Genomic DNA, 21,155 nt, shown 5'->3' with positions numbered 1-21,155 from the left:
TACATCCATCTGCCAAATTTCATAATCATAAAATGCGGCAATTGCTAACATGATTCGGACAGACTTAAGCATCGCTACGGGTGAGAAAGTCTCATCGTAGTCAACCCCTTGAACTTGTCGAAAACCTTTCGCAACAAGTCGAGCCTTATAGACAGTTACATTACCGTCAGCGTCAGTCTTCTTCTTAAAAATCCATTTATTCTCAATGGCTTGCCGATCATCGGGCAAGTCAACCAAAGTCCATACTTTGTTCTCATACATGGATCCCATCTCAGATTTCATGGCCTCTAGCCATTTTGCGGAATCTGGGCTCATCATCGCTTCCTCATAGTTCGTAGGTTCATCATGGTCAAGTAACATGACTTCCAGAACAAGATTACCATACCACTCTGGTGCGGATCTTACTCTGGTAGACCTACGAGGTTCAGTAGACACTTGATCTGAAGTTTCATGATCAATATCATTAGCTTCCTCACTAATTGGTGTATTTGTCACAGGAACTGATTTCTGTGATGAACTACTTTCCAATAAGGGAGCAGGTACCATTACCTCATCAAGTTCTACTTTCCTCCCACTCACTTCTTTCGAGAGAAACTCCTTCTCTAGAAAGGATCCATTCTTAGCAACGAATGTCTTGCCTTCGGATCTGTGATAGAAGGTGTACCCAACAGTCTCTTTTGGGTATCCTATGAAGACACATTTCTCCGATTTGGGTTCGAGCTTATCTGGTTGAAGTTTCTTCACATAAGCATCACAGCCCCAAACTTTAAGAAACGACAACTTTGGTTTCTTGCCAAACCAGAGTTCATAAGGCGTCGTCTCAACGGATTTAGATGGTGCCCTATTTAATGTGAATGCAGCCGTCTCTAAAGCATAACCCAAAATGATAGCGGTAAATCAGTAAGAGACATCATAGATCGCACCATATCTAGTAAAGTACGATTACGACGTTCGGACACACCATTTCTTTGTGGTGTTCTAGGTGGCGTGAGTTGCGAAACTATTCCGCATTGTTTCAAATGTAAACCAAACTCGTAACTCAAATATTCTCCTCCACGATCAGATCATAGAAACTTTATTTTCTTGTTACGATGATTTTCCACTTCACTCTGAAATTCTTTGAACTTTTCAAATGTTTCAGACTTGTGCTTCATTAAGTAGATATACCCATATCTGCTCAAATCATCTGTAAAGGTGAGAAAATAACGATATCCGCCACAAGCTTCAACATTCATCGGACCACATACATCTGTATGTATGATTTCCAACAAATCTGTTGCTCTCTCCATAGTACCGGAGAACGGTGTTTTAGTCATCTTGCCCATGAGGCACGGTTCGCAAGTACCAAGTGATTCATAATCAAGTGATTCCAAAAGTCCATCAGTATGGAGTTTCTTCATGCGCTTTACACCGATATGACCTAAACGGCAGTGCCACAAATAAGTTGCACTATCATTATCAACTCTGCATCTTTTGGCTTCAACATTATGAATATGTGTATCACTAATATCGAGATTCAATAAAAATAGACCACTCTTCAAGGGTGCATGACCATAAAAGATATTACTCATATAAATAGAACAACCATTATTCTCTGATTTAAATGAATAACCGTCTCGCATCAAACAAGATCCAGATATAATGTTCATGCTCAACGCTGGCACCAAATAATAATTATTCAGGTCTAAAAATAATCCCGAAGGTAGATGTAGAGGTAGCGTGCCGACTGCGATCACATCGACTTTGGAACCGTTTCCCACGCGCATCGTCACCTCGTCCTTGGCTAGTGCTCGCTTATTTTGTAGTCCCTGTTTCGAGTTGCAAATATTAGCAACAGAACCAGTATCAAATACCCAGGTGCTACTATGAGCTCTAGTTAGGTACACATCAATAACATGTATATCACATATACCTTTGTTCACTTTGCCATCCTTCTTATCCGCCAAATACTTGGGGCAGTTCCGCTACAGTGACCAGTCTGCTTGCAGTAGAAGCACTCAGTTTCAGGCTTAGGTCCAGACTTGGGTTTCTTCTCTTGAGCAGCAACTTGCTTGCTGTTCTTCTTGAAGTTCCCCTTCTTCTTCCCTTTGCCCTTTTTCTTGCAACTAGTGGTCTTGTTGACCATCAACACTTGATGCTCCTTCTTGATTTCTACCTCCGTAGCCTTTAGCATTGCGAAGAGCTCGGGAATTGTCTTGTTCATCCCTTGCATATTATAGTTAATCACAAAGCTTTTGTAGCTTGGTGGCAGTGATTGGAGAATTTTGTCAATGACGCTATCATCGGGAAGATTAACTCCCAGTTGAATCAAGTGATTATTATACCCAGACATTTTGAGTATATGCTCACTGACAGAACTATTCTCCTCCATCTTGCAGCTGTAGAACTTATTGGAGACTTCATATCTCTCAATCCGGGCATTTGCTTAAAATATTAACTTCAACTCCTGGAACATCTCATATGCTCCATGACGTTCAAAAAATCGTTGAAGACCCGGTTCTAAGCCGTAAAGCATGGCACACTGAACTATAGAGTAGTCATCAGCTTTGCTCTGCCAGACGTTCACAACATCTGGTGTTGCTCCTGCAGCAGGCCTGGCACCCAGCGGTGCTTCCAGGACGTAATTCTTCTGTGCAGCAATGAGGATAATCCTCAAGTTACGGACCCAGTCCGTGTAATTGCTACCATCATCTTTCAACTTTACTTCCTCAAGGAACGCATTAAAATTCAACGGAACAATAGCACGAGCCATCTATCTACAACAAACATAGACAAGCAAAATACTATCAGGTACTAAGTTCATGATAAATTTAAGTTCAATTAATCATATTATTTAAGAACTCCCACTTAGACAGACATCTCTCTAGTCATCTAAGTGATCATGTGATCCAAATCAACTAAACCATAACCGATCATCACGTGAGATGGAGTAGTTTTCAATGGTGAACATCTCTATGTTGATCATATCTACTATATGATTCACGCTCGACCTTTCGGTCTCCGTGTTCCGAGGCCATATCTGCATATGCTAGGCTCGTCAAGTTTAACCTGAGTATTCTGCATGTGCAAAACTGGCTTGCACCCCTTGTAGATGGACGTAGAGCTTATCACACCCGATCATCATGTGGTGTCTGGGCACGGCGAACTTTGGCAACGGTGCATACTCAGGGAGAACACTTCTTGATAATTTTTAGTGAGAGATCATCTTAAAATGCTACCGTCAATCAAAGCAAGATAAGATGCATAAAGGATAAACATCACATGCAATCAATATAAGTGATATGATATGGCCATCATCATCTTGTGCTTGTGATCTCCATCTCCGAAGCACCATCGTGATCACCATCGTCACCGGCGCGACACCTTGATCTCCATCGTAGCACCGTTGTCGTTTACGCCATCTATTGCTTCTACGACTATCGCTACCGCTTAGTGATAAAGTAAAGCAATTATAGGGCGTTTGCATTTCATACAATAAAGCGACAACCATATGGCTCCTGCCAGTTGCCGATAACTTCGGTTACAAAACATGATCATTTCATACAATAAAATATAGCATCACGTCTTGGCCATATCACATCACAACATGCCCTGCAAAAACAAGTTAGACGTCCTCTACTTTGTTGTTGCAAGTTTTACGTAGCTGCTACGGGCTGAGTAAGAACCGTTCTTACCTACGCATCAAAACCACAATGATAGTTTGTCAAGTTTGTGCTGTTTTAACCTTCGCAAGGACCGGGCGTAGCCACACTCAGTTCAACTAAAGTTGGAGAAACTGACACCCGCTAGTCACCTGTGTGCAAAGCACGGCGGTAAAACCAGTCTTGCGTAAGCGTACGCGTAATGTCGGTCCGGACCGCTTCATCCAACAATACCGCCGAACCAAAGTATGACATGCTGGTAAGCAGTATGACTTGTATCGCCCACAACTCACTTGTGTTCTACTCGTGCATATAACATCAACGCATAAAACCTAGGCTCGGATGCCACTGTTGTGGAACGTAGTAATTTCAAAAATTTCCTACGCACACGCAAGATCATGGTGATGTCATAGCAACGAGAGGGGAGAGTGTTGTCCACGTACCCTCGTAGACCGTAAGCGGAAGCGTTATGACAACGCGGTTGATGTAGTCATACGTCTTCACGATTCGACCGATCCAAGCACCGAACGTACGGCACCTCCGTGTTCAGCACACGTTCAGCTCGATGACGTTCCCCGGGCTCCAATCCAGCAAAGCGTCGGGGATGAGTTCCGTCAGCACGACGGCGTGGTGACGATGATGATGTTCTACGGGCGCATGGCTTCGCCTAAACTCCGCGACGATATGACCGAGGTGGAATATGGTGGAGGGGGGCACCGCACACGGTTAAGGAACGATCCGTAGATCAACTTGTGTGTCTATGGGGTGCCCCCCTCCGTATATAAAGGGGGAGAGGAGGAGTGGGCCGGCCAAGAGGGGAGGCGCGCCTTAGGGGGGGCAAACCTACTCCAAGTAGGTTTGGCCCCCCTTTCCTATTATGAGTAGGAGAGGGAAGGAAGAGAGGGGAAGGAAGAAGGAAGGGGGGGGCGACCCCCCTCCCAATTCGGATTGGGCTTGGGGGGCGCGCCCCCTCCTTTGCTCCTTCTCCCTCCCTTCCGCTAAGGCCCAATAAGGCCCATATACTTACCGGGGGGTTCCGGTAACCTCCCGGAACTCCGGTATAGTCCCAATCTCATTCGGAACCTTTCCGGTGTCCAAATATATCCGTCCAATATATCAATCTTTATGTCTCGACCATTTCGAGACTCCTCGTCATGTCCGTGATCACATCCGGTACTCCGAACAACCTTCCGTACATCAAAACTTATAAACTCATAATAAAACTGTCATCGTAACGTTAAGCGTGCGGACCCTACGGGTTCGAGAACTATGTAGACATGGCCTAGAACTATTCTCGGTCAATAACGAATAGCGGAACCTGGATGTTCATATTGGTTCCTACATATTCTACGAAGATCTTTATCGGTCAAACCGCATAACAACATACGTTGTTCCCTTTGTCATCGGTATGTTACTTGCCCGAGATTCGATCGTCGGTATCCAATACCTAGTTCAATCTCGTTACCGGTAAGTCTCTTTACTCGTTCCGTAATACATCATTTCATAACTAACTCATTAGTTACAATGCTTGCAAGGCTTAGGTGATGAGTATTACTGAGAGGGCCCAAAGATACCTATCCGACAATCGGAGTGACAAAACCTAATCTCGAATTATGCCAACTCAACATGTACCTTTGGAGACACCTATAGAGCACCTTTATAATCACCCAATTACGTTGTGACGTTTGGTAGCACACAAAGTGTTCCTCCGGTAAACGGGAGTTGCACAATCTCATAGTTGCAGGAACTTTGTATAAGTCATGAAGAAAGCAATAGCAACATACTAAACGATCAAGTGCTAAGCTAACGGAATGGGTCAAGTCAATCACATCATTCTCCTAATGATGTGATCCCATTAATCAAATGACAACACATGCCTATGGTTAGGAAACATAACCATCTTTGATCAATGAGCTAGTTCAAGTAGAGGCATACTAGTGACACTATGTTTGTCTATGTATTCACACATGTATCATGTTTCCGGTTAATACAATTCTAGCATGAATAATAAACAATTTATCATGATATGAGGAAATAAATAATAACTTTATTATTGCCTCTTGGGCATATTTCCTTCACCCAACGCGAGTGTAAGCTGCCGGCAAACCTCTAGAAGATGAGGTTTTCGGCAGCGCTACGTGCCTCCCCGTTCAAGAGAAGTAGCATGAGGGGTGGTTTCGTAGTCCCGGAAGCGGCCAGCGCCAGGCGTTTCCTCCTGTTCGAAGCAAAGGGAAAAGGTGAGGCAAGATCAGGCCCGACCAGACTGGGAGAGGGAAAAGGCGGAGAGGTGCCGAAAGAGGTCCTGGCTGACCCCTTGGTGCAGGAGGCGATAGCGGCAGTCAGTGCGATCAAGCTTGGCTCTGCAAGGGAGGACAAAGTGGCCCAGGTCCCGTCGGACAAGGAAATGGGGAGGAAAAATGTAGGTGCGGCGCACACGGAGGAGGTGTTCGAAACTAGCAAATACCAGATCATAGTCCCAGTTGGGGATACAGGGGCTGAAAAAGATAAGAAGGCCAGCGAGCACACCCCAGAGTACCCCCCGGGCTTTGAGCCTGCGGGTTACAATGGCAAAGCGAAGCTGTCGCTCGGTGGCGACCCCATGGTCACGAATGCTGAGGGAAGCAAGGCAACGGCTGGAGGGTATGCGGTTATCACGGGCGTGGGAGGGCACGACAGTCAGAAACATGAGGTGTATACCATGGTAGCACCACATGGAGTCAACAATCTGTATAAGCAGAGCCGCAGGAACAAGCAGGATGGGATGACCAAACTGACAGTTTCAGTCTTGGGGAAAAGAGGTGACCGTCAGCTTGGTGTAAATGCTACAGCAGGTGCAGGACAGGGAAGTGGCGACCTGGAGGTTCAGAAGAAAATGAGGAATGCAGAGGAGCAGGCAGGGCTGGAGGACAAAGGGGACGTGGAAGAACAGAAAGCGGCCGGGCCAGGGGCTCCCGGTGAACTAGCGGACGCGGATGTCGGCGTCCGTCAGGAGCCATGAGGATCCTCAGCTGGAACTGCCGGGGACTGGGGCAACCCCGGACAGTTCAAGAACTCGCGTGTTTGGTTAGCACGCACCGCCCGGCTATCGTTTTCCTTTCGGAAACAAGACAGAATAAAGTTATGATGAGTGGCCTTAGATGGAGGATAGGGCTGAAGAACTACATGCTTAATGATGGTAGAGGTAAAGGGGCGGGAATCGCCTTGTACTGGGATGAAACAATTGAAATAAAAAAGTTGTTTGTTGGCCCTCGCTATATCGATGTGCTTGTTCGAAACAACCCAAATGAGCAATGGTGGAGAGGTACGTTTGTTTATGGTGAGCCAAAAGCACACGAGAGGATTCATATGTGGAACCTTCTCAAACGAATTAAACATATCTCCAGTGCACCGTGGCTTGTAATCAGAGACTTCAATGAAACTTTGTGGCAAAGTGAGCATTTTTCGGCATCTAAAAGGTCAGAAAGGCAAATGGCTGACTTCAAAGAAGTTCTTGATTGGTGCGACCTATATGACCTACGTTTTCGTGGACCAGTGTGGACATACGACAACAAACAGTCGGGTCGGAACAACGTTTAAGCTAGACTGGATTGGGGGGGGGGGGGGGGGGCATCGGCACCATGGAGCAATATGTTCAGGAATGCACAAATAGAACACGTGTGTTCCACTAGGTCTGACCACCTGCCGCTGCTCCTATCTTTTGGAAAGAAGCTTCAGTACAGAAGGAAAAAGGATTTCAGGTATCAAGCTCTTTGGGAGAGGGAAGAATCGCTGCAAGCCACAATTGAGGAAGCATGGAAAGGAGCGGGTCTAGCTCTGAACCTACAAGACGTCAAAAACAAACTGCATATCCTGCAGGACAGATTGTCAAAATGGAGCTCTCTGAAGATCGGGTCTGTTACACGCAAAACAAACAAGCTCCGTCAGCGTCTAAAAGTTCTAATGAACAGACCTCCCAACCAAGGAAATGACAGAGAGATTGGGATGGTTACTAAAGAACTGGATGAACTTCTGTTGAGAGAGGAAATATTGTGGCGGCAAAGGTCGAGAGCCACGTACTTGCGCGAGGGGGACCGGAATACAGAGTGGTTTCACCGCCAAGCCACTTGGAGAAAGAAACGGAACACAATAGCGAAACTCATGACAGAGGATGGAAAATGGGTGGAACAAAAAGAGGACCTTCATAAAATGTCAACAAATTTCTTCAAGGAATTGTACACACAAAACAGGGACATCAGACCCCAGGCGCTGTTGGAGTTGTTCAATGAGTTAGTGAGCCCTGAGATGAATTTGGAACTAGAGAAAGAATTCAGTGATAGAGAAATAAGTGATGCACTCTTCCAGATTGGGCCCTTGAAAGCACCGGGACCGGATGGTTTTCATGCAAGGTTATACCAAAGGAATTGGGGCGTTTTGAAGGAAGAGGTAGTGGGGGCAGTCAAGGGTTTCTTTGCGGATGGGCTCATGCCATTGGGGGTGAATGACACAGTTATTGTGCTAATATCCAAGGGGAATGACCCAAAAAGCTTGAGAGATTTTCGACCGATCAGTCTGTGTAACGTGATCTATAAGGTAATATCTAAATGCCTTGTGAACCGGCTCCGCCCACTCCTCAATGACCTCATTTCAGAGACACGGAGCGCTTTTATCCCGGGTCGAATGATTACAGATAATGCACTGATAGCTTTTGAATGTTTTCATAAAATCCAGCACAGCAAAAATCCTCAGAACACATATTGCGCGTACAAGATCGACTTAGCCAAAGCTTATGATCGGGTGGACTGGAACTTCCTGGAAGGAGTCTTAAACAAATACGGGTTCAGCAAGAGATGGATTGCTTGGGTCATGGTGTGTGTCCGTTCAGTACAATACACAGTAAAATTCAATGGTGAATTGTTGGAAAGGTTCGAACCTTCGAGAGGCTGAGGCAAGGAGATCCGTTAAGCCCGTACCTTTTTCTTTTTGTGGCCGAGGGCCTAAACCGGTGTCTGCAAAGAGAGGTGGAGGGCAGAAGATCACACCAATTAAAGTTGCTAGGGGAAGCTCGGGGATCTCAAATCTGCTTTTCGCAGATGATAGCTTGCTTTTCTTCAAGGCATCTGCAGACCAAGCAAGGACGGTTAAAAAGGCACTTGATGTTTTCCAACAGTGTATAGGGCAACTACTGAGTGCTAATAAATGCTCACTGCTTGTGTGTGAGAAATGTCCAGGTGATATCCAAGAAGGTGTAAGACGAGCTTTGGGAGTTGAAACTTCCACTTTTGAGAAGAAATATCTCGGTCTTCCTACCCCGGATGGCAGAATGAAAGATGGTCAATTCCAGCCCATCATGGAACGTTTCGTGAAAAGATGCAATAACTGGTCAGGTAGGCATATGTCTTATGCGGTGAAAGAGGTGCATGTTAAAGCAGAAGTTCAAGCGCTGCCAACATTTACCATGGGGGTATTCAAGCTGTCGCTAGGTTTTTGTGAGAAATATGAGCGGCTTATCCGGGAGTTCTGGTGGGGAAAGGAGGACGATCATCATAAGGTGCACTGGATGGTATGGGACAAGCTGACGAAACCGAAGAGAGGGGGAGGCATTGGGTTTAGGGACATGCACATGTTCAATCAGGCTTTGCTAGCGAGGCAAGGTTGGAGGCTGATTCAGAACCCAGAAAGTTTATGTGCCCGAGTACTTAAATCAAAATATTACCCTAATGGAGAATTTCTAGACACGGTGTTTGCCACAAATGCGTCATAGACTTGGAGAGGCAATGAGTTTGGCCTCGAGCTTCTCAAACAAGGTCTGATATGGAGAGTGGGTACGGGAAAGAACATTCAGATACAGAGGGATCAATGGATACCTAGGTCGGAAGGGCTTCGTGCTGCAAGCTTCATCCGGAGGTCTAGACTAAGGTGGGTGAATCAACTCATCATACCTAATACAAGCAGATGGGATGAGGAACTCATTCAGCAGATTTTCAACCCTTGTGATGCTGTTGAAATTCTCAAGATTAAAATCCCGCTAGGAGAAGTGGAGGACAGTGTGGTGTGGCATTATGAGAAATCTGGGCTGTTTACGGTGAGGAGCGCCTATAAACTTGCCATGAGGTTGAAGAGGACTGGCCCACAACCTTCTACCTCTGGGGCAAGCACGGATGATCGGAGCATCTGGGACGCCATTTGGAAGGCTGGAGTCCCTGCAAAGATAAAGATTTTTGCGTGGCGAGTGGCCACCAATACCCTTGCAACAAAAATGAACAAATGCAAGCGCACTCTAGCCACAACGGCCATTTGTGATGCATGTGGCAATGCAGAGGAAAACGAGTACCACGCTGTGGTAGCCTGCACCAAAAGCAAAGCCCTTCGCCATGCAATGAGAGAGCACTGGAGACTACCGAAGGAGAAGGATTTTTGGTACATGGGCGAGGACTGGCTCCAAGGTATCGTGAACGCATGCAGGGAGGACGTGAGGGATAAAGTACTCCTACTACTATGGCGTGCTTGGCATCTCCGGGATGACATGGTGCATGGGAGGGGAAAGGAGACCATCGCGGATTCTGTAGGGTTCTTGCTCCGGTACGAACTAGAGCTGTCCACAGCAAAGAACAGGCCTGATTTAGCCATGAACACATGTGGCCTCAACCTCTTCGGAAACCAACAAGGAGAACAACCAGCAGAAAGGGCAAACAAACGGAGGCCACCACCAGCGGGAGTGGCAAAGATAAACATTGATGCGGCTTTTGATCCGAACTCGGGATTAGCTTTTGGGGGAGGCATCGCTAGGAATAACATGGGACAGGTCTACCTGGCGATGGGGTGTAGTTTGAACCAGTGTGCATCAGTAGAAGAAGCGGAGGGAATGGCGCTGCTGCAGGGCCTGAGAGTAATGCCCAAATATTACAATGGTCCAATCCAGTTGGAGGTGGATTGCTTGTTTCTGTCCAAGGCCCTGGAACCGGGTGCTACAAATAAATTAGGTCTGTTTCTGTTGTCACAGATATTAAGACAACGTTAGCAGGATTCAGTGGGTACAAGATAGGTTGGGTCAGTAGGGAGTAGAACAAAGTAGCACACAGCTTGGCCAGCCGAGCAAAGAGATCTGGTGACTTTGTCCAGTTGGGTTCAGTGACTGATGATATGTTAGATACCCTGGGTCATGTTGTAATGATGTAGCCTGATCTTTGCAGGTATTGCTCAAAAAAAAAGAAATTCTTGATGATGTTCTGGTGACACGTCAAGAATACAAAGTAGGCAGTTTAAAGAAAAAACATACAAAGTAGGCTGATTAATGAAGGGGTCTTAGGCTTTAGTTTAGAATAGTGTCATCCAAAGAAAACATGATTTCACGATGCCTGATTGAAAAACAATTATCATAAAAGTGAGATTTTTTGTTTGAGAGATGCTGAGATAAGAAAGGAGCAATGCCCTAAGCAAGGCTCGGGAGTGAGCTGACTTTCAAATACTACTCCCTGCATCTCAAAATAAGTGTCGTCAATTTAGTATAAAGTTTTTTTTAGAAAAGGAGGATGACCCCCGGCCTCTGCATCTGGGCGATGCATATAGCCACTTTATTAATTATTCTCACAAGACCTTACAAAGTCATACAACAATAAGACTAAAGCCGCCGTTTAAACAACAAACTGTCGCTACACCTATCCAGTTGATGAAGGGGCGCAGATAGCCTGGGCCTAATACCAAACAGACATCGCAGTCAAACCTAACATCTAAGACACGAGACCCCAACCTAGCCACCTGTCGGGTCTGGGACACACACTGGTCCGGTGTGCTCTCAGAGGCCGCCCACTAGTAGAAAAGGGGGCATTTGTCCCGGTTCGTAAGGGCCTTTAGTCCCGGTTCATGAACCGGGACTAATGGGTCGTTACTAATACCTACCCCCTTTAGTCCCGGTTCTAACACGAACCGCGACAGATGGGCCTCCACGTGGCCGGTGCGCCGAGCCCAGGCAGGGGGGGATTTGGTCCCGGTTGGTGGCACCAACCAGGACCAAAAGGCATCCACGCGTCAGCAGCTGGATGGAGCTGATGTTTTTCTTTTTTTTAAAAAAAAGTGGCTGCTTTAGGGGTTTTGGGGGTTATTTTTAGGTTGTTATTAGCTAGCTAATAGAGAGAAGTGTCCTCTCTTATATCTTCGTCCTTGGTTTACCAACGCTGCTGCTATGTTCATTTCACCCGCTGATATAATAACTCATGCATGCTCGCATCATACACCATCATATATAATAACAAGTCCTACTAATCATGCATCATCATACAACTTCTACTCGTTATTAATAATAAGTCATACGATCATCATCCTCATAGTCATCAAACCCAACCCTACATAATTGTTCTTAGCACATGATCATCAGTATCAGGTAGGACCTAAACACCCTTAAGGTAAAATAGCGTAAAACAATATAGACCCTGACTCTCCATTATGAAGAATGGAGATCATCCTGTCTCCAATTCTTGCGCTTCGCTGCCTTTTGCTTCCAAGAAGCTCCTTACGACTGTCTATACATTTTTTCCATTCTTTGATTGTCATGTCTCCAATTCTTTTAGAAACCCGGTATGGACAGTTGAGATTTGTAGGAAGACCTGGTTGTATGTTCAAAACATGAAGGCTACCATGCGTATATATCAGATGAGGCACACAATCATTCGGGATTATCTGTTGAAAAACATAGTAATAACTTTGTAGTTAGCAATGATGTACTAGTTTTAGAAGTGTGTAAAAAGATGCACGGATGTCATAATAGTAAAAAATCTTACCAGGGTATCTCCATGGTAGTTACCGTATCTCAACACGTGCACTAGTGGCACGTATTGACCATAATGTTGAGGAGTTCGATTGTAGACATTGTAATTCTCAAGATCAATACAAAATGCGATCAGATGATTTTTCTCCCTATAGGTTAATTCGGAGCCATCGGTGTAGTGGGTTTTGTCTACCATCTTTCGCACATTCTTTGAAGAATGAAAATAAGTTGTCAATGGAAATAAGCTGTCAACTATTTTGAAATAAACAATATAAATTACTTAATAACTATGTTAAGCTCACATGGGGGAAGAATTGGAGGTGTATGAACAGGGACCCAAATCGAACGTCTGTCTTGCTCGATTGTAGGATCACCAAGATCCATGGTGACAAGCATACCCTCATCAAAACCATACATCTTGCAAAGTGCTTCCCAATTTTTGCAATCAAAATGGGTTACACTCTCAGCATTGTACAACTTTACTTGAAAATCTACACCATGATGGGTCCTTTGGAGAATTTTTTGGGTTTCCATACTTTCATGGTCTTCAAAACCCATCCTCTCCAAGACATAGCGTCTTGCATAGCATGGGATAATCTAGTCGAATTAGAAAAGATGAAAAATACACGTTAAAATAGTTGAAGTCGTGCTTAATTACAAAAAAAAACTATTGTCGCCGTTGCGTACTGTATGAACATCGAAGGTCTGCTCGAGCTTAATACTGAAGCGCCGATCTTCGTCCAGCTCAATGAACCTGTCGCACATACCTCGGTCGTCGTGGCACCAGTCGCACTCCCCCGGGCGGTTTTCGTCGTCCGAGTACGACATTTCCGGACTATGTTCATAATTCAAATATTAAACTTATACAATTAAATATATGTACTAAAAAACCTAAATTATATCATTATTATTAATCACGGGTTAACTATCGGTGATGGTACGTAGCTCCTCCTTTTATTCCCGAGTGCATTATTACACCAAATTGTCTAGCACACGGGAATGAAGGAGAAGCTACCCTCACGACGGAGTGGATGATGGAGGGGGCTCCTAGATTTCTGCATAGTGCTCTCCAATTTTAGCATTCAAAGTAGGAGTACTTTTCCAATATGAGCATTCAATAAGCAAAACCAAATCATAAAATAAAGTAGTATTCAAATTAGCATGCATTCAATTATAAGCAAAAGTACATCATCTCTTGTGTCCGTACATCGTCAAATATTATCACTAATACTCCTCGAATACTATCATACATATAGCATCACTAATACAGCTAGAACCGTAGCGCCGGACGGGTATAGTCGCGGGCAGTGGACACCCAAAGATAAGGAACCATCACAGGATTATAGCTCCAGCGAGATCCCTGAAGAACCTGCCAGGTATTGTCGAACCTGCCTTCCAATGCAACCATGTAGCGACGGACGTGCTCGTCCTCCTCGCTGACACGGTGACGTACCACCTCCACGGTGTCCAGAAGCCTTGGCACCGTCACTGGCCCACGTGACCGCCACCAAACAAGAATCGGGTCAACAACGGGCTGCCTCCTCACCAACCTACGTCCCTGGAAGGTAGCACCTCCCAATACCAGCCCAGCAGAGCCTAGTCCCAAACATGGCCCTGATCAAACAAGCCTCCACCGCCGAGTCGACGACGACGAGGATGCGGGATAGGCATCGCCGATGTTGATGCAGGAACTACTTCTATATATAGTTAAATAAAGTAGTTTATTAAATCAACTAGCTAGTTCAACTATATATGAAGCACTTACTATAAATAAAATAAAGTAGTACTTACTAAAAATAAACTAGTTTAACTATAGTTCTATTATTTTTCTAACTAATTATATTAAACACTTTCTCATCTTATTTTTTGCCTTTTCCTCTATTCTAAATATCAACATATTCATAAATGACTTATATCATTCACAATTTTCCTATACATACACAATAAATTCACAAAGAAAATACTATGAACAAAAAAATCATTAAAATTCTATGAACAAAATTACAACAGAAAAAAATGATAAAAATTCTATGAACAGAAAAAAATCATAAAACTTTGACATCTAAATTACTTACACAATATGAAAAAAACTGACATCTAAATTACAACAGAAAAAAATCCTAAAAATTTGATATCTAAATTACAACAGAAAAAAGCATTAAAAAAATCTAACACAATATGAATAAATTAATTACACAATATGAAAAAAAATCTAACAGAAAAATCTATGAACTACACATCTAAATTACTACACATCTACCAAAAAAATCTATGAACTATAAAAAAATCTAACAAAATCTAACTACTAACATCAAATTAAATCAGTTGCTCACGGCGACGGTGTCGGGGACGGCGACGGCGACGGCGACGGCGAGGTGCGGCGCGGGGCGGGGTGGCGCGGCGACGGGCAGGGGCGGGGCGGGGCTGGGCGGCGCGGCGATGGGCAGGGGCGGGGCAGCGTCACGGGACGGGGGGTGGCAACGGCGTCGATCGGGGTGACGCGACGGCGCGGGGCGACGACAACGACGGCGGGCAGCCTGGCGGCGTCGGGAGGGCGGGGAAGAACGAACTGAACCAAAATTTCACGAGTGCTGCTTATATAGGCAAAGCATTGGTTCCGGTTCTTGAGACCAACCGGGACCAATGCACCCATTAGTCCTGGTTGGAGCCACCAACCGGGACCAAAGGCCTCTTTTCAGCAGCCCAAAGGGCGGGAAGTAGAGGCCTTTGGTCCCGGTTGGTGGCACCAACCGGGACTAAAGGGGGGGAATTGGTACCTGTTGGTTCCACGAACCGGTACCATTGCACCCCTTTAGTCCCGGTTGGTGCCACCAACCGGGACCAAAGGCCCCTGTGCTGCCCGCATCGTGGCCAAAGTTTAGTCCCACCTCGCTAGGTGAAGAGGGGTCGCACTTGTTTATAAGCGCGACTCTGCCCACCCATTTGAACTCCTCACTATTGCAGGCCTACTGGCGTAAACTTGTGTCTCTGCCTATGGGCCTGCTGGTCCGTCTGCGGGCCTGAATCCTGGCCCAATAGGGTTTCTAGTCGTATTCAGGCCGTGGTGGCCCAGTAGGTGGCATTTTTTTATTTTTCCCAGTTTTTTTGCTTTATTTATTTTATGATAATTCTTTTTGCTATTAAAGTTTCGAACGTAATTATAATTACTTATTTATTTTCTTTTATGATAATTCTTTTTGCTATTAAAGTTTGTAACAAAATTCTAATTACTTATTTATTTTCTTTTATGATAATTCTTTTTGCTTTTAATGTTTTGAACAGAATTCTAATTACTTATTAATTTTCTTTTATGATAATTCTTTTTGCTATTAAAGTTTGTAACAAAATTCTAATTACTTATTTATTTTCTTTTATGATAATTCTTTTTGCTTTTAATATTTTGAATAGAATTCTAATTACTTATTTATTTTCTTTTATGATAATTCTTTTTACTATTAAAGTTTATAACAAAATTTTAATTACTTATTTATTTTCTTTTATGATAATTCTTTTTGCTTTTAATGTTTTGAACAGAATTCTAATTACTTATTTATTTTCTTTTATGATAATTTTTTTTGCTATTAAAGTTTATAACAAAATTCTAATTACTTATTTATTTTCTTTTATGATAATTCTTTTTGCTTTTAATGTTTTGAACAGAATTCTAATTACTTATTTATTTTCTTTTATGATAATTCTTTTTGCTATTAAAGTTTGTAACAAAATTCTATATAATTTTAGTTTCAATAATAATAGAGGTTTATAAAAGCTTTTTAGTTGATTCCTTCAGTACCAGTTCTAAGGCTGTTACAAAGACATTTTATTTGGTACATGTTTTAAGGCTGGTGCCCCATGAGCACGTTTTAGTACCGGTTCGTGGCATGAACCGGTAAAAGAGTTTTTTAGTTGATTGTTTCTGCAGCTGTTTTTTAGTCCCACCTCGCCAAGCGAGAGGCACTCGCGGCGGTTTATAAGCCCTGAGTACAGAGACGATGAAGAAGAGGCTCAATGCTCACCTGCACGTTGCTTAGCTTCAAGCCTTGAGGAATAGGGTAGACTGCACGGAGCTATGTGCAGTGCAGTTTACACTATTCCGAAAGGCGTGAAGCTAATTAACGAGCATTGCGCCTCTTTTAATTTTTAATGACTTATTACAACTCAGAAATAAATAGAAAAAAAATAAATATAGCAGAAAAGAAAAAAACTATATAAAAAACTACTCAGAAATAAATAGAAGAAAAAATAGTTGTGATTAACTTTACTAAAAAAATGAGCATAGATGCGCTTATAGAGAGAATTCAATCTAAATTCATAATAAATTTTTACTAACTTCAGAAAAATTCAGTATGAATTTAGGTCAAATTCCCTGTATAAGGGCATCTATTTTCACTTTGAGAGGAGCTCAACAAGGCAGAGAGGGAGGGGCTTATAAATCGGTGTGAGCGCCCTTCGGTTGGCGAGGTAGGACTAAACTCTGACCGCAACGAGGACCAACCCGTTAGTCCCAGTTGGTGGCATGAACCGGGACTAAAGGGCAGCCTTTGGTCCTGGTTCATGCCACCAACCGGGACCAATGGTGGTGGGCCAGGAGCGAGGCCCATTGGTCCCGGTTCGTCCCACCAACCGGGACCAAAAGGTCCAGACGAACCGGGACCAATGGCCCACGTGGCCCGGCCGACCCCCGGGGCTCACGAACCAGGTCCAATGCCCCCATGGGTCCCGGTTCTGGACTGAACCGGGACTAATGGGCTAGCCCGGCCTGGACCATTGCCCCCTTTTTTACTAGTGGCCGCCGCCAACTGCCACCGCTCCACCTTCAGAACTGTACTGATGCATCAACCTTGCTCGGTCCAGCTATCGTCGACGCCACCACAGCGTCCAACAACACCTCCTCCCTGCGCTCAAACAGCTGAACACGTCGCGGTCGCCACTGATACACCTCAGCGCCATGCTGCCAGGTACCACTAGCCGACACAACTTGAAGCCCTTGGAGGATCCGTCGTGCGTAGCACCTGCCGACTAGGCATGACCAAGCGTAGCACCTGTCGGTCAGGCATGACTTGCCATCTTCACCGCAGCTCCGTGCAAGCTGAAGCCGCTCCACCTCCTGCCTCTGACTTCCAGCGCTGCTCCACAAAATGATGTTCCCAAGAGAGAAACGACATCGCAGTGCCGCCATCGTTCGGTCTGGAACACCAAATCCTAGGGTTTCCCCCGGAGCAATACAAGTGGGTTGACGGTAGTCACATGACGATGCCTTCATCAAGGTAACGACGTGGAACGCCGCCATCGCCCGCCGCCGGCTCGGTTTTCACCGGCAACTACGTCTTCCTGACTCGGAGCTGGTGCCAGATGACGGATCCCGAGATCCGAACACCTAGCCTCAGGCCGACCACCTCTGACGGAAGAGATGACCACCACCGTCGGCTACACCGGTCAGAACAGATCTGATCGAAGGTGCCGCCGACGAGACCACCAGGCCCTCCACGCACCGTCGCCGATCTGAAGGCAGCATGCACGCCACCGCAGCCAAGCCGGCCGCCGCCGACCGCAGCCGCCGCCGCCCCCCGAAGGGCCATCCGCAGCGCCCGCAGCCCTGGCCTCCGCCGCGCCAAGCTGTCGTCGTCCGAGGACGGGCCGGCCTCCCGCCGCCTGCAGCCATCCGCTGCGCCGCAGATCCCAGATCGGTTGCACCACCACACGCCTTGGGGTCCGCCCCACCCCGGAGACGCGCGGGAGAGGAGATCCCCCGCCACCGCCGTCGGCCCCCGGGCTTAGCCCGGCGGCGTCTTCCGGCGGCGGCGGCTAGGTTTCTGGCCGCCCGAGTCACCCTAGGGGGAGGACGACGCGGGGGCATCTAGATGCGATCCAGTGTGCCTTCTTGATTAAGCACTTGGTGCCGAATTTCCATGGTGTAGGACTTATTCTAAGGATATTCAAATGGTACAAAGGGGCCCTTCACTATTCTTGAGTGCCTGCTGCTTTGTCGGCGTTGGAGATTCATTGCCTACTTATTCGTGTCGATTTATTCGGACCTCAACGTGGAGATTCGTGATGATGTTGCGCTGACTCATCAAGAATACAAAGTAGGTTGATTTTTTTTTTTTGCGAGAGAACAAAGTAGGTTGATTTATGAAGGGTTTTTAGGCTTTAGTTTAGCCCAGAGAAAACGTGATTCACGATATGCCCACTCCAAATGGGCACGTATTCTTTGTCACACTGGAATGGCAAAAGAAGGCAATTAGAGTGGATATTCAAACCTAGGTTATCTGGAATTCTAGGTTATTATTGATTGAACGTAAGTCAACTGAAGCATTGGATCCGATCAATACTACCATCCATTTTTAACGTGCTAGAGAAATAACTAAAGTCTAGTCTATCTCGAATCTTAATTCACCTCCAGTTTTAGTTATTCGATTCCACATCATTTAAACGTCATAGCACAAAGTTCACAGAGAACGCATATTCTGACCGACTCACACTTCTTCGATTTGCCCCATCATCATCTATAAATAGACACCGTTCAGTCACAACCATCATAAACCTCCAAAAGAAACAAACAGCTAGCTCAAGTAAAGCGAGCTGATCAGATCGTTCGATTTAGGTTCGTAGAGAAAGAGTTAGCAAGTTGAGCAATGGCGGAGAGGGTGATGAGGCTGGCGTCGCAGCGCGCCGTGGTGATCTTCGGGGCGAGCAACTGCTGCATGTGCCACGCGGTGAAGACGCTCTTCACCGAGATGGGCGTGAGCTGGACGGTGCACGAGCTGGACAAGGACCCCCGCGGGAAGGACGTCGAGAGGGCGCTCGCCGGCATGGTTGGCCAGAACCCACCTGTGCCGGCCGTCTTCATCGGCGGCGCGCTCGTTGGCCCCATCGACAAGGTCATGTCGCTGCACCTCGGCGGCCAGCTGGTGCCGCTCCTCCGCCAAGCCGGTGCCCTCTGGCTCTGAACTTCTGAAGAATTAAGGACAGCAGTGGCTGATGTGCACGTGCAGCTACATCATTTTGGAAAGGTCATCAAACATATTAACCGTAATGATCTTTCAGTTGTACCACTTGTTGTCATAGCACTGTAACAGAAAGAAAGGATGCTTTGTAAGAGATGGGCATTCTGAGCAATATTAAATGAGCTTATGCTTATCTTGTCGTTGCTAAATTTGATGATTTGCTTAATTTAGCTGGCCGTTGAGCAAAGACCGTGAGAGAATCCACGTTATATTCTCCCCGTAAAAAAAATATAAGAGCGTAGTCATATATTTCTTTAGGGAGGGAATACATATAATTGGCACCGCATGTGGCTAGGATTCTTGATTGATTTAAGATACTGATGTTTGTGCTAACTTTCTTTTGCGGGAAAAACTTTCAATCTATTCATCGTCAATCATTACAGTACAACAAACACTAATAAAAATTACATTCAGATCATAGACCACCTAGCGACGACTACAAGCACTGAAGCGAGCCGAAGGCGCGCTGCTGTCATTACTCCTCCCTTGCCGAAGCTGGGCAAACCTTGTTGTACTAGACAGTCGGGAAGTCGTTGTGCTAAGACCCCATAGAACCAATGCAACAGAACTGCAACCGCCACGGATGAAGAGTGTAGATCAAAAGGATCCACCCTGAAGACACACAAACGAAAACGAACAACGAACAGATCCGAGCAAATCCACCAAAGACAGATATGCCAGAGACACCTTCACACACCCACCGGTGATGCTAGACGCATGACCGTAACGGGGACTAGACAGCAAGACCTTTATTCCATCTTCTGGGAGCCGCCGCCGTCTCACGTTCCTGACTAATACGTCTCCAACGTATCTATAATTTTTATTGTTCCATGCTGTTATATTATCATTCTTGGATGTTTTACAATCATTTTATAGAAACTTTACATCATTTTTTGGGACTAACCTATTGACATAGTGCTCAATGCCACTTGTTGTTTTTTTGCTTGTTTTTTACTCCGCGGAATATCAGTACCAAACGAAGTCCAAATGCCACGAAACTTTTTGAAGATTCTTTTTGGACAGAAGACAACTTAGGAGCCAAGGAAGCACCTGGGGGAGGCCTGTGGGGCCCACAAGATACCAGGGCGTGCCAGGAGGCTCACACGCGCCCTGATGGGTTATGGGGCCCACGGGGGTCTCCTCCACCGCCTCTTCGCTCTATAAATCCTCAGAAATTCCAGAAACCCTAGGGGAGCAGACGAAACACAATTCCAGCCGCCGCAAGTTCCAGAACCACGAGATCCAATCTACACCATCACGGAGGGTTTCATCATCCTCATTGGTGCCTCCCCGATGATGTGCGAGTAGTCCACCATAGACCTACGGGTCCGTAGGAAGTAGCTAGATGGCTTTCTCTCTCTTTTTGATTCTAAACACAATGGTCTCTTGGAGATCTATTTGATGTAATGACTTTTTGCGGTGTGTATGTTGGGTTCTGATGAAGATCGAGTTTATGATCAGTTTCTATCCATGAATATTATTTGAGTCTTCTTTTGATCTCTTATATGCATGATTACTTATAGCTCGTATTTCTTTTTCGAATCTTTGGTTTAGTTAGGCCAATTAGATTGATTTTCTTGCCATGGGAAAAGGTGTTTTGTGATGGGTTTGATCTTACGGTGTCCTCATCCAGTGACAAAAGGGGTAGTGAGGCACGTATGTATCGTTGTTATTAAGGATAACAAGATGTGTTCTATTCCTACATGAATAGATCTTGTCTACATCATGTCCCCGTTCTTATTGCATTACTCCGTTTCTCCATGAACT

General features: G+C 45.4%; 1 protein-coding gene across 1 annotated transcript; it reads left to right on the top strand.

Annotated features, from left to right (window-relative positions):
• The first annotated feature begins 19,016 nt into the window (after positions 1-19,016).
• LOC123066419 (putative glutaredoxin-C2) lies at positions 19,017-19,331 on the top strand. Its single transcript, XM_044489506.1, has one exon. It carries the CDS (start codon positions 19,017-19,019, stop codon positions 19,329-19,331), a length of 315 nt encoding a protein of 104 aa, XP_044345441.1.
• Positions 19,332-21,155: the final 1,824 nt, after the last annotated feature.

This window comes from Triticum aestivum, chromosome 3B, assembly GCF_018294505.1.
Source record: "Triticum aestivum cultivar Chinese Spring chromosome 3B, IWGSC CS RefSeq v2.1, whole genome shotgun sequence".
NCBI lineage: Eukaryota > Viridiplantae > Streptophyta > Magnoliopsida > Poales > Poaceae > Triticum > Triticum aestivum.
This window is presented reverse-complemented; position numbering and strand designations above follow the sequence as displayed.

What these genes read in the sequence shown, in the direction of transcription:
- LOC123066419 (XM_044489506.1), top strand. Translation starts at nt 19,017, where the DNA reads ATGGCGGAGAGGGTGATGAGGCTGGCGTCGCAGCGCGCCGTGGTGATC.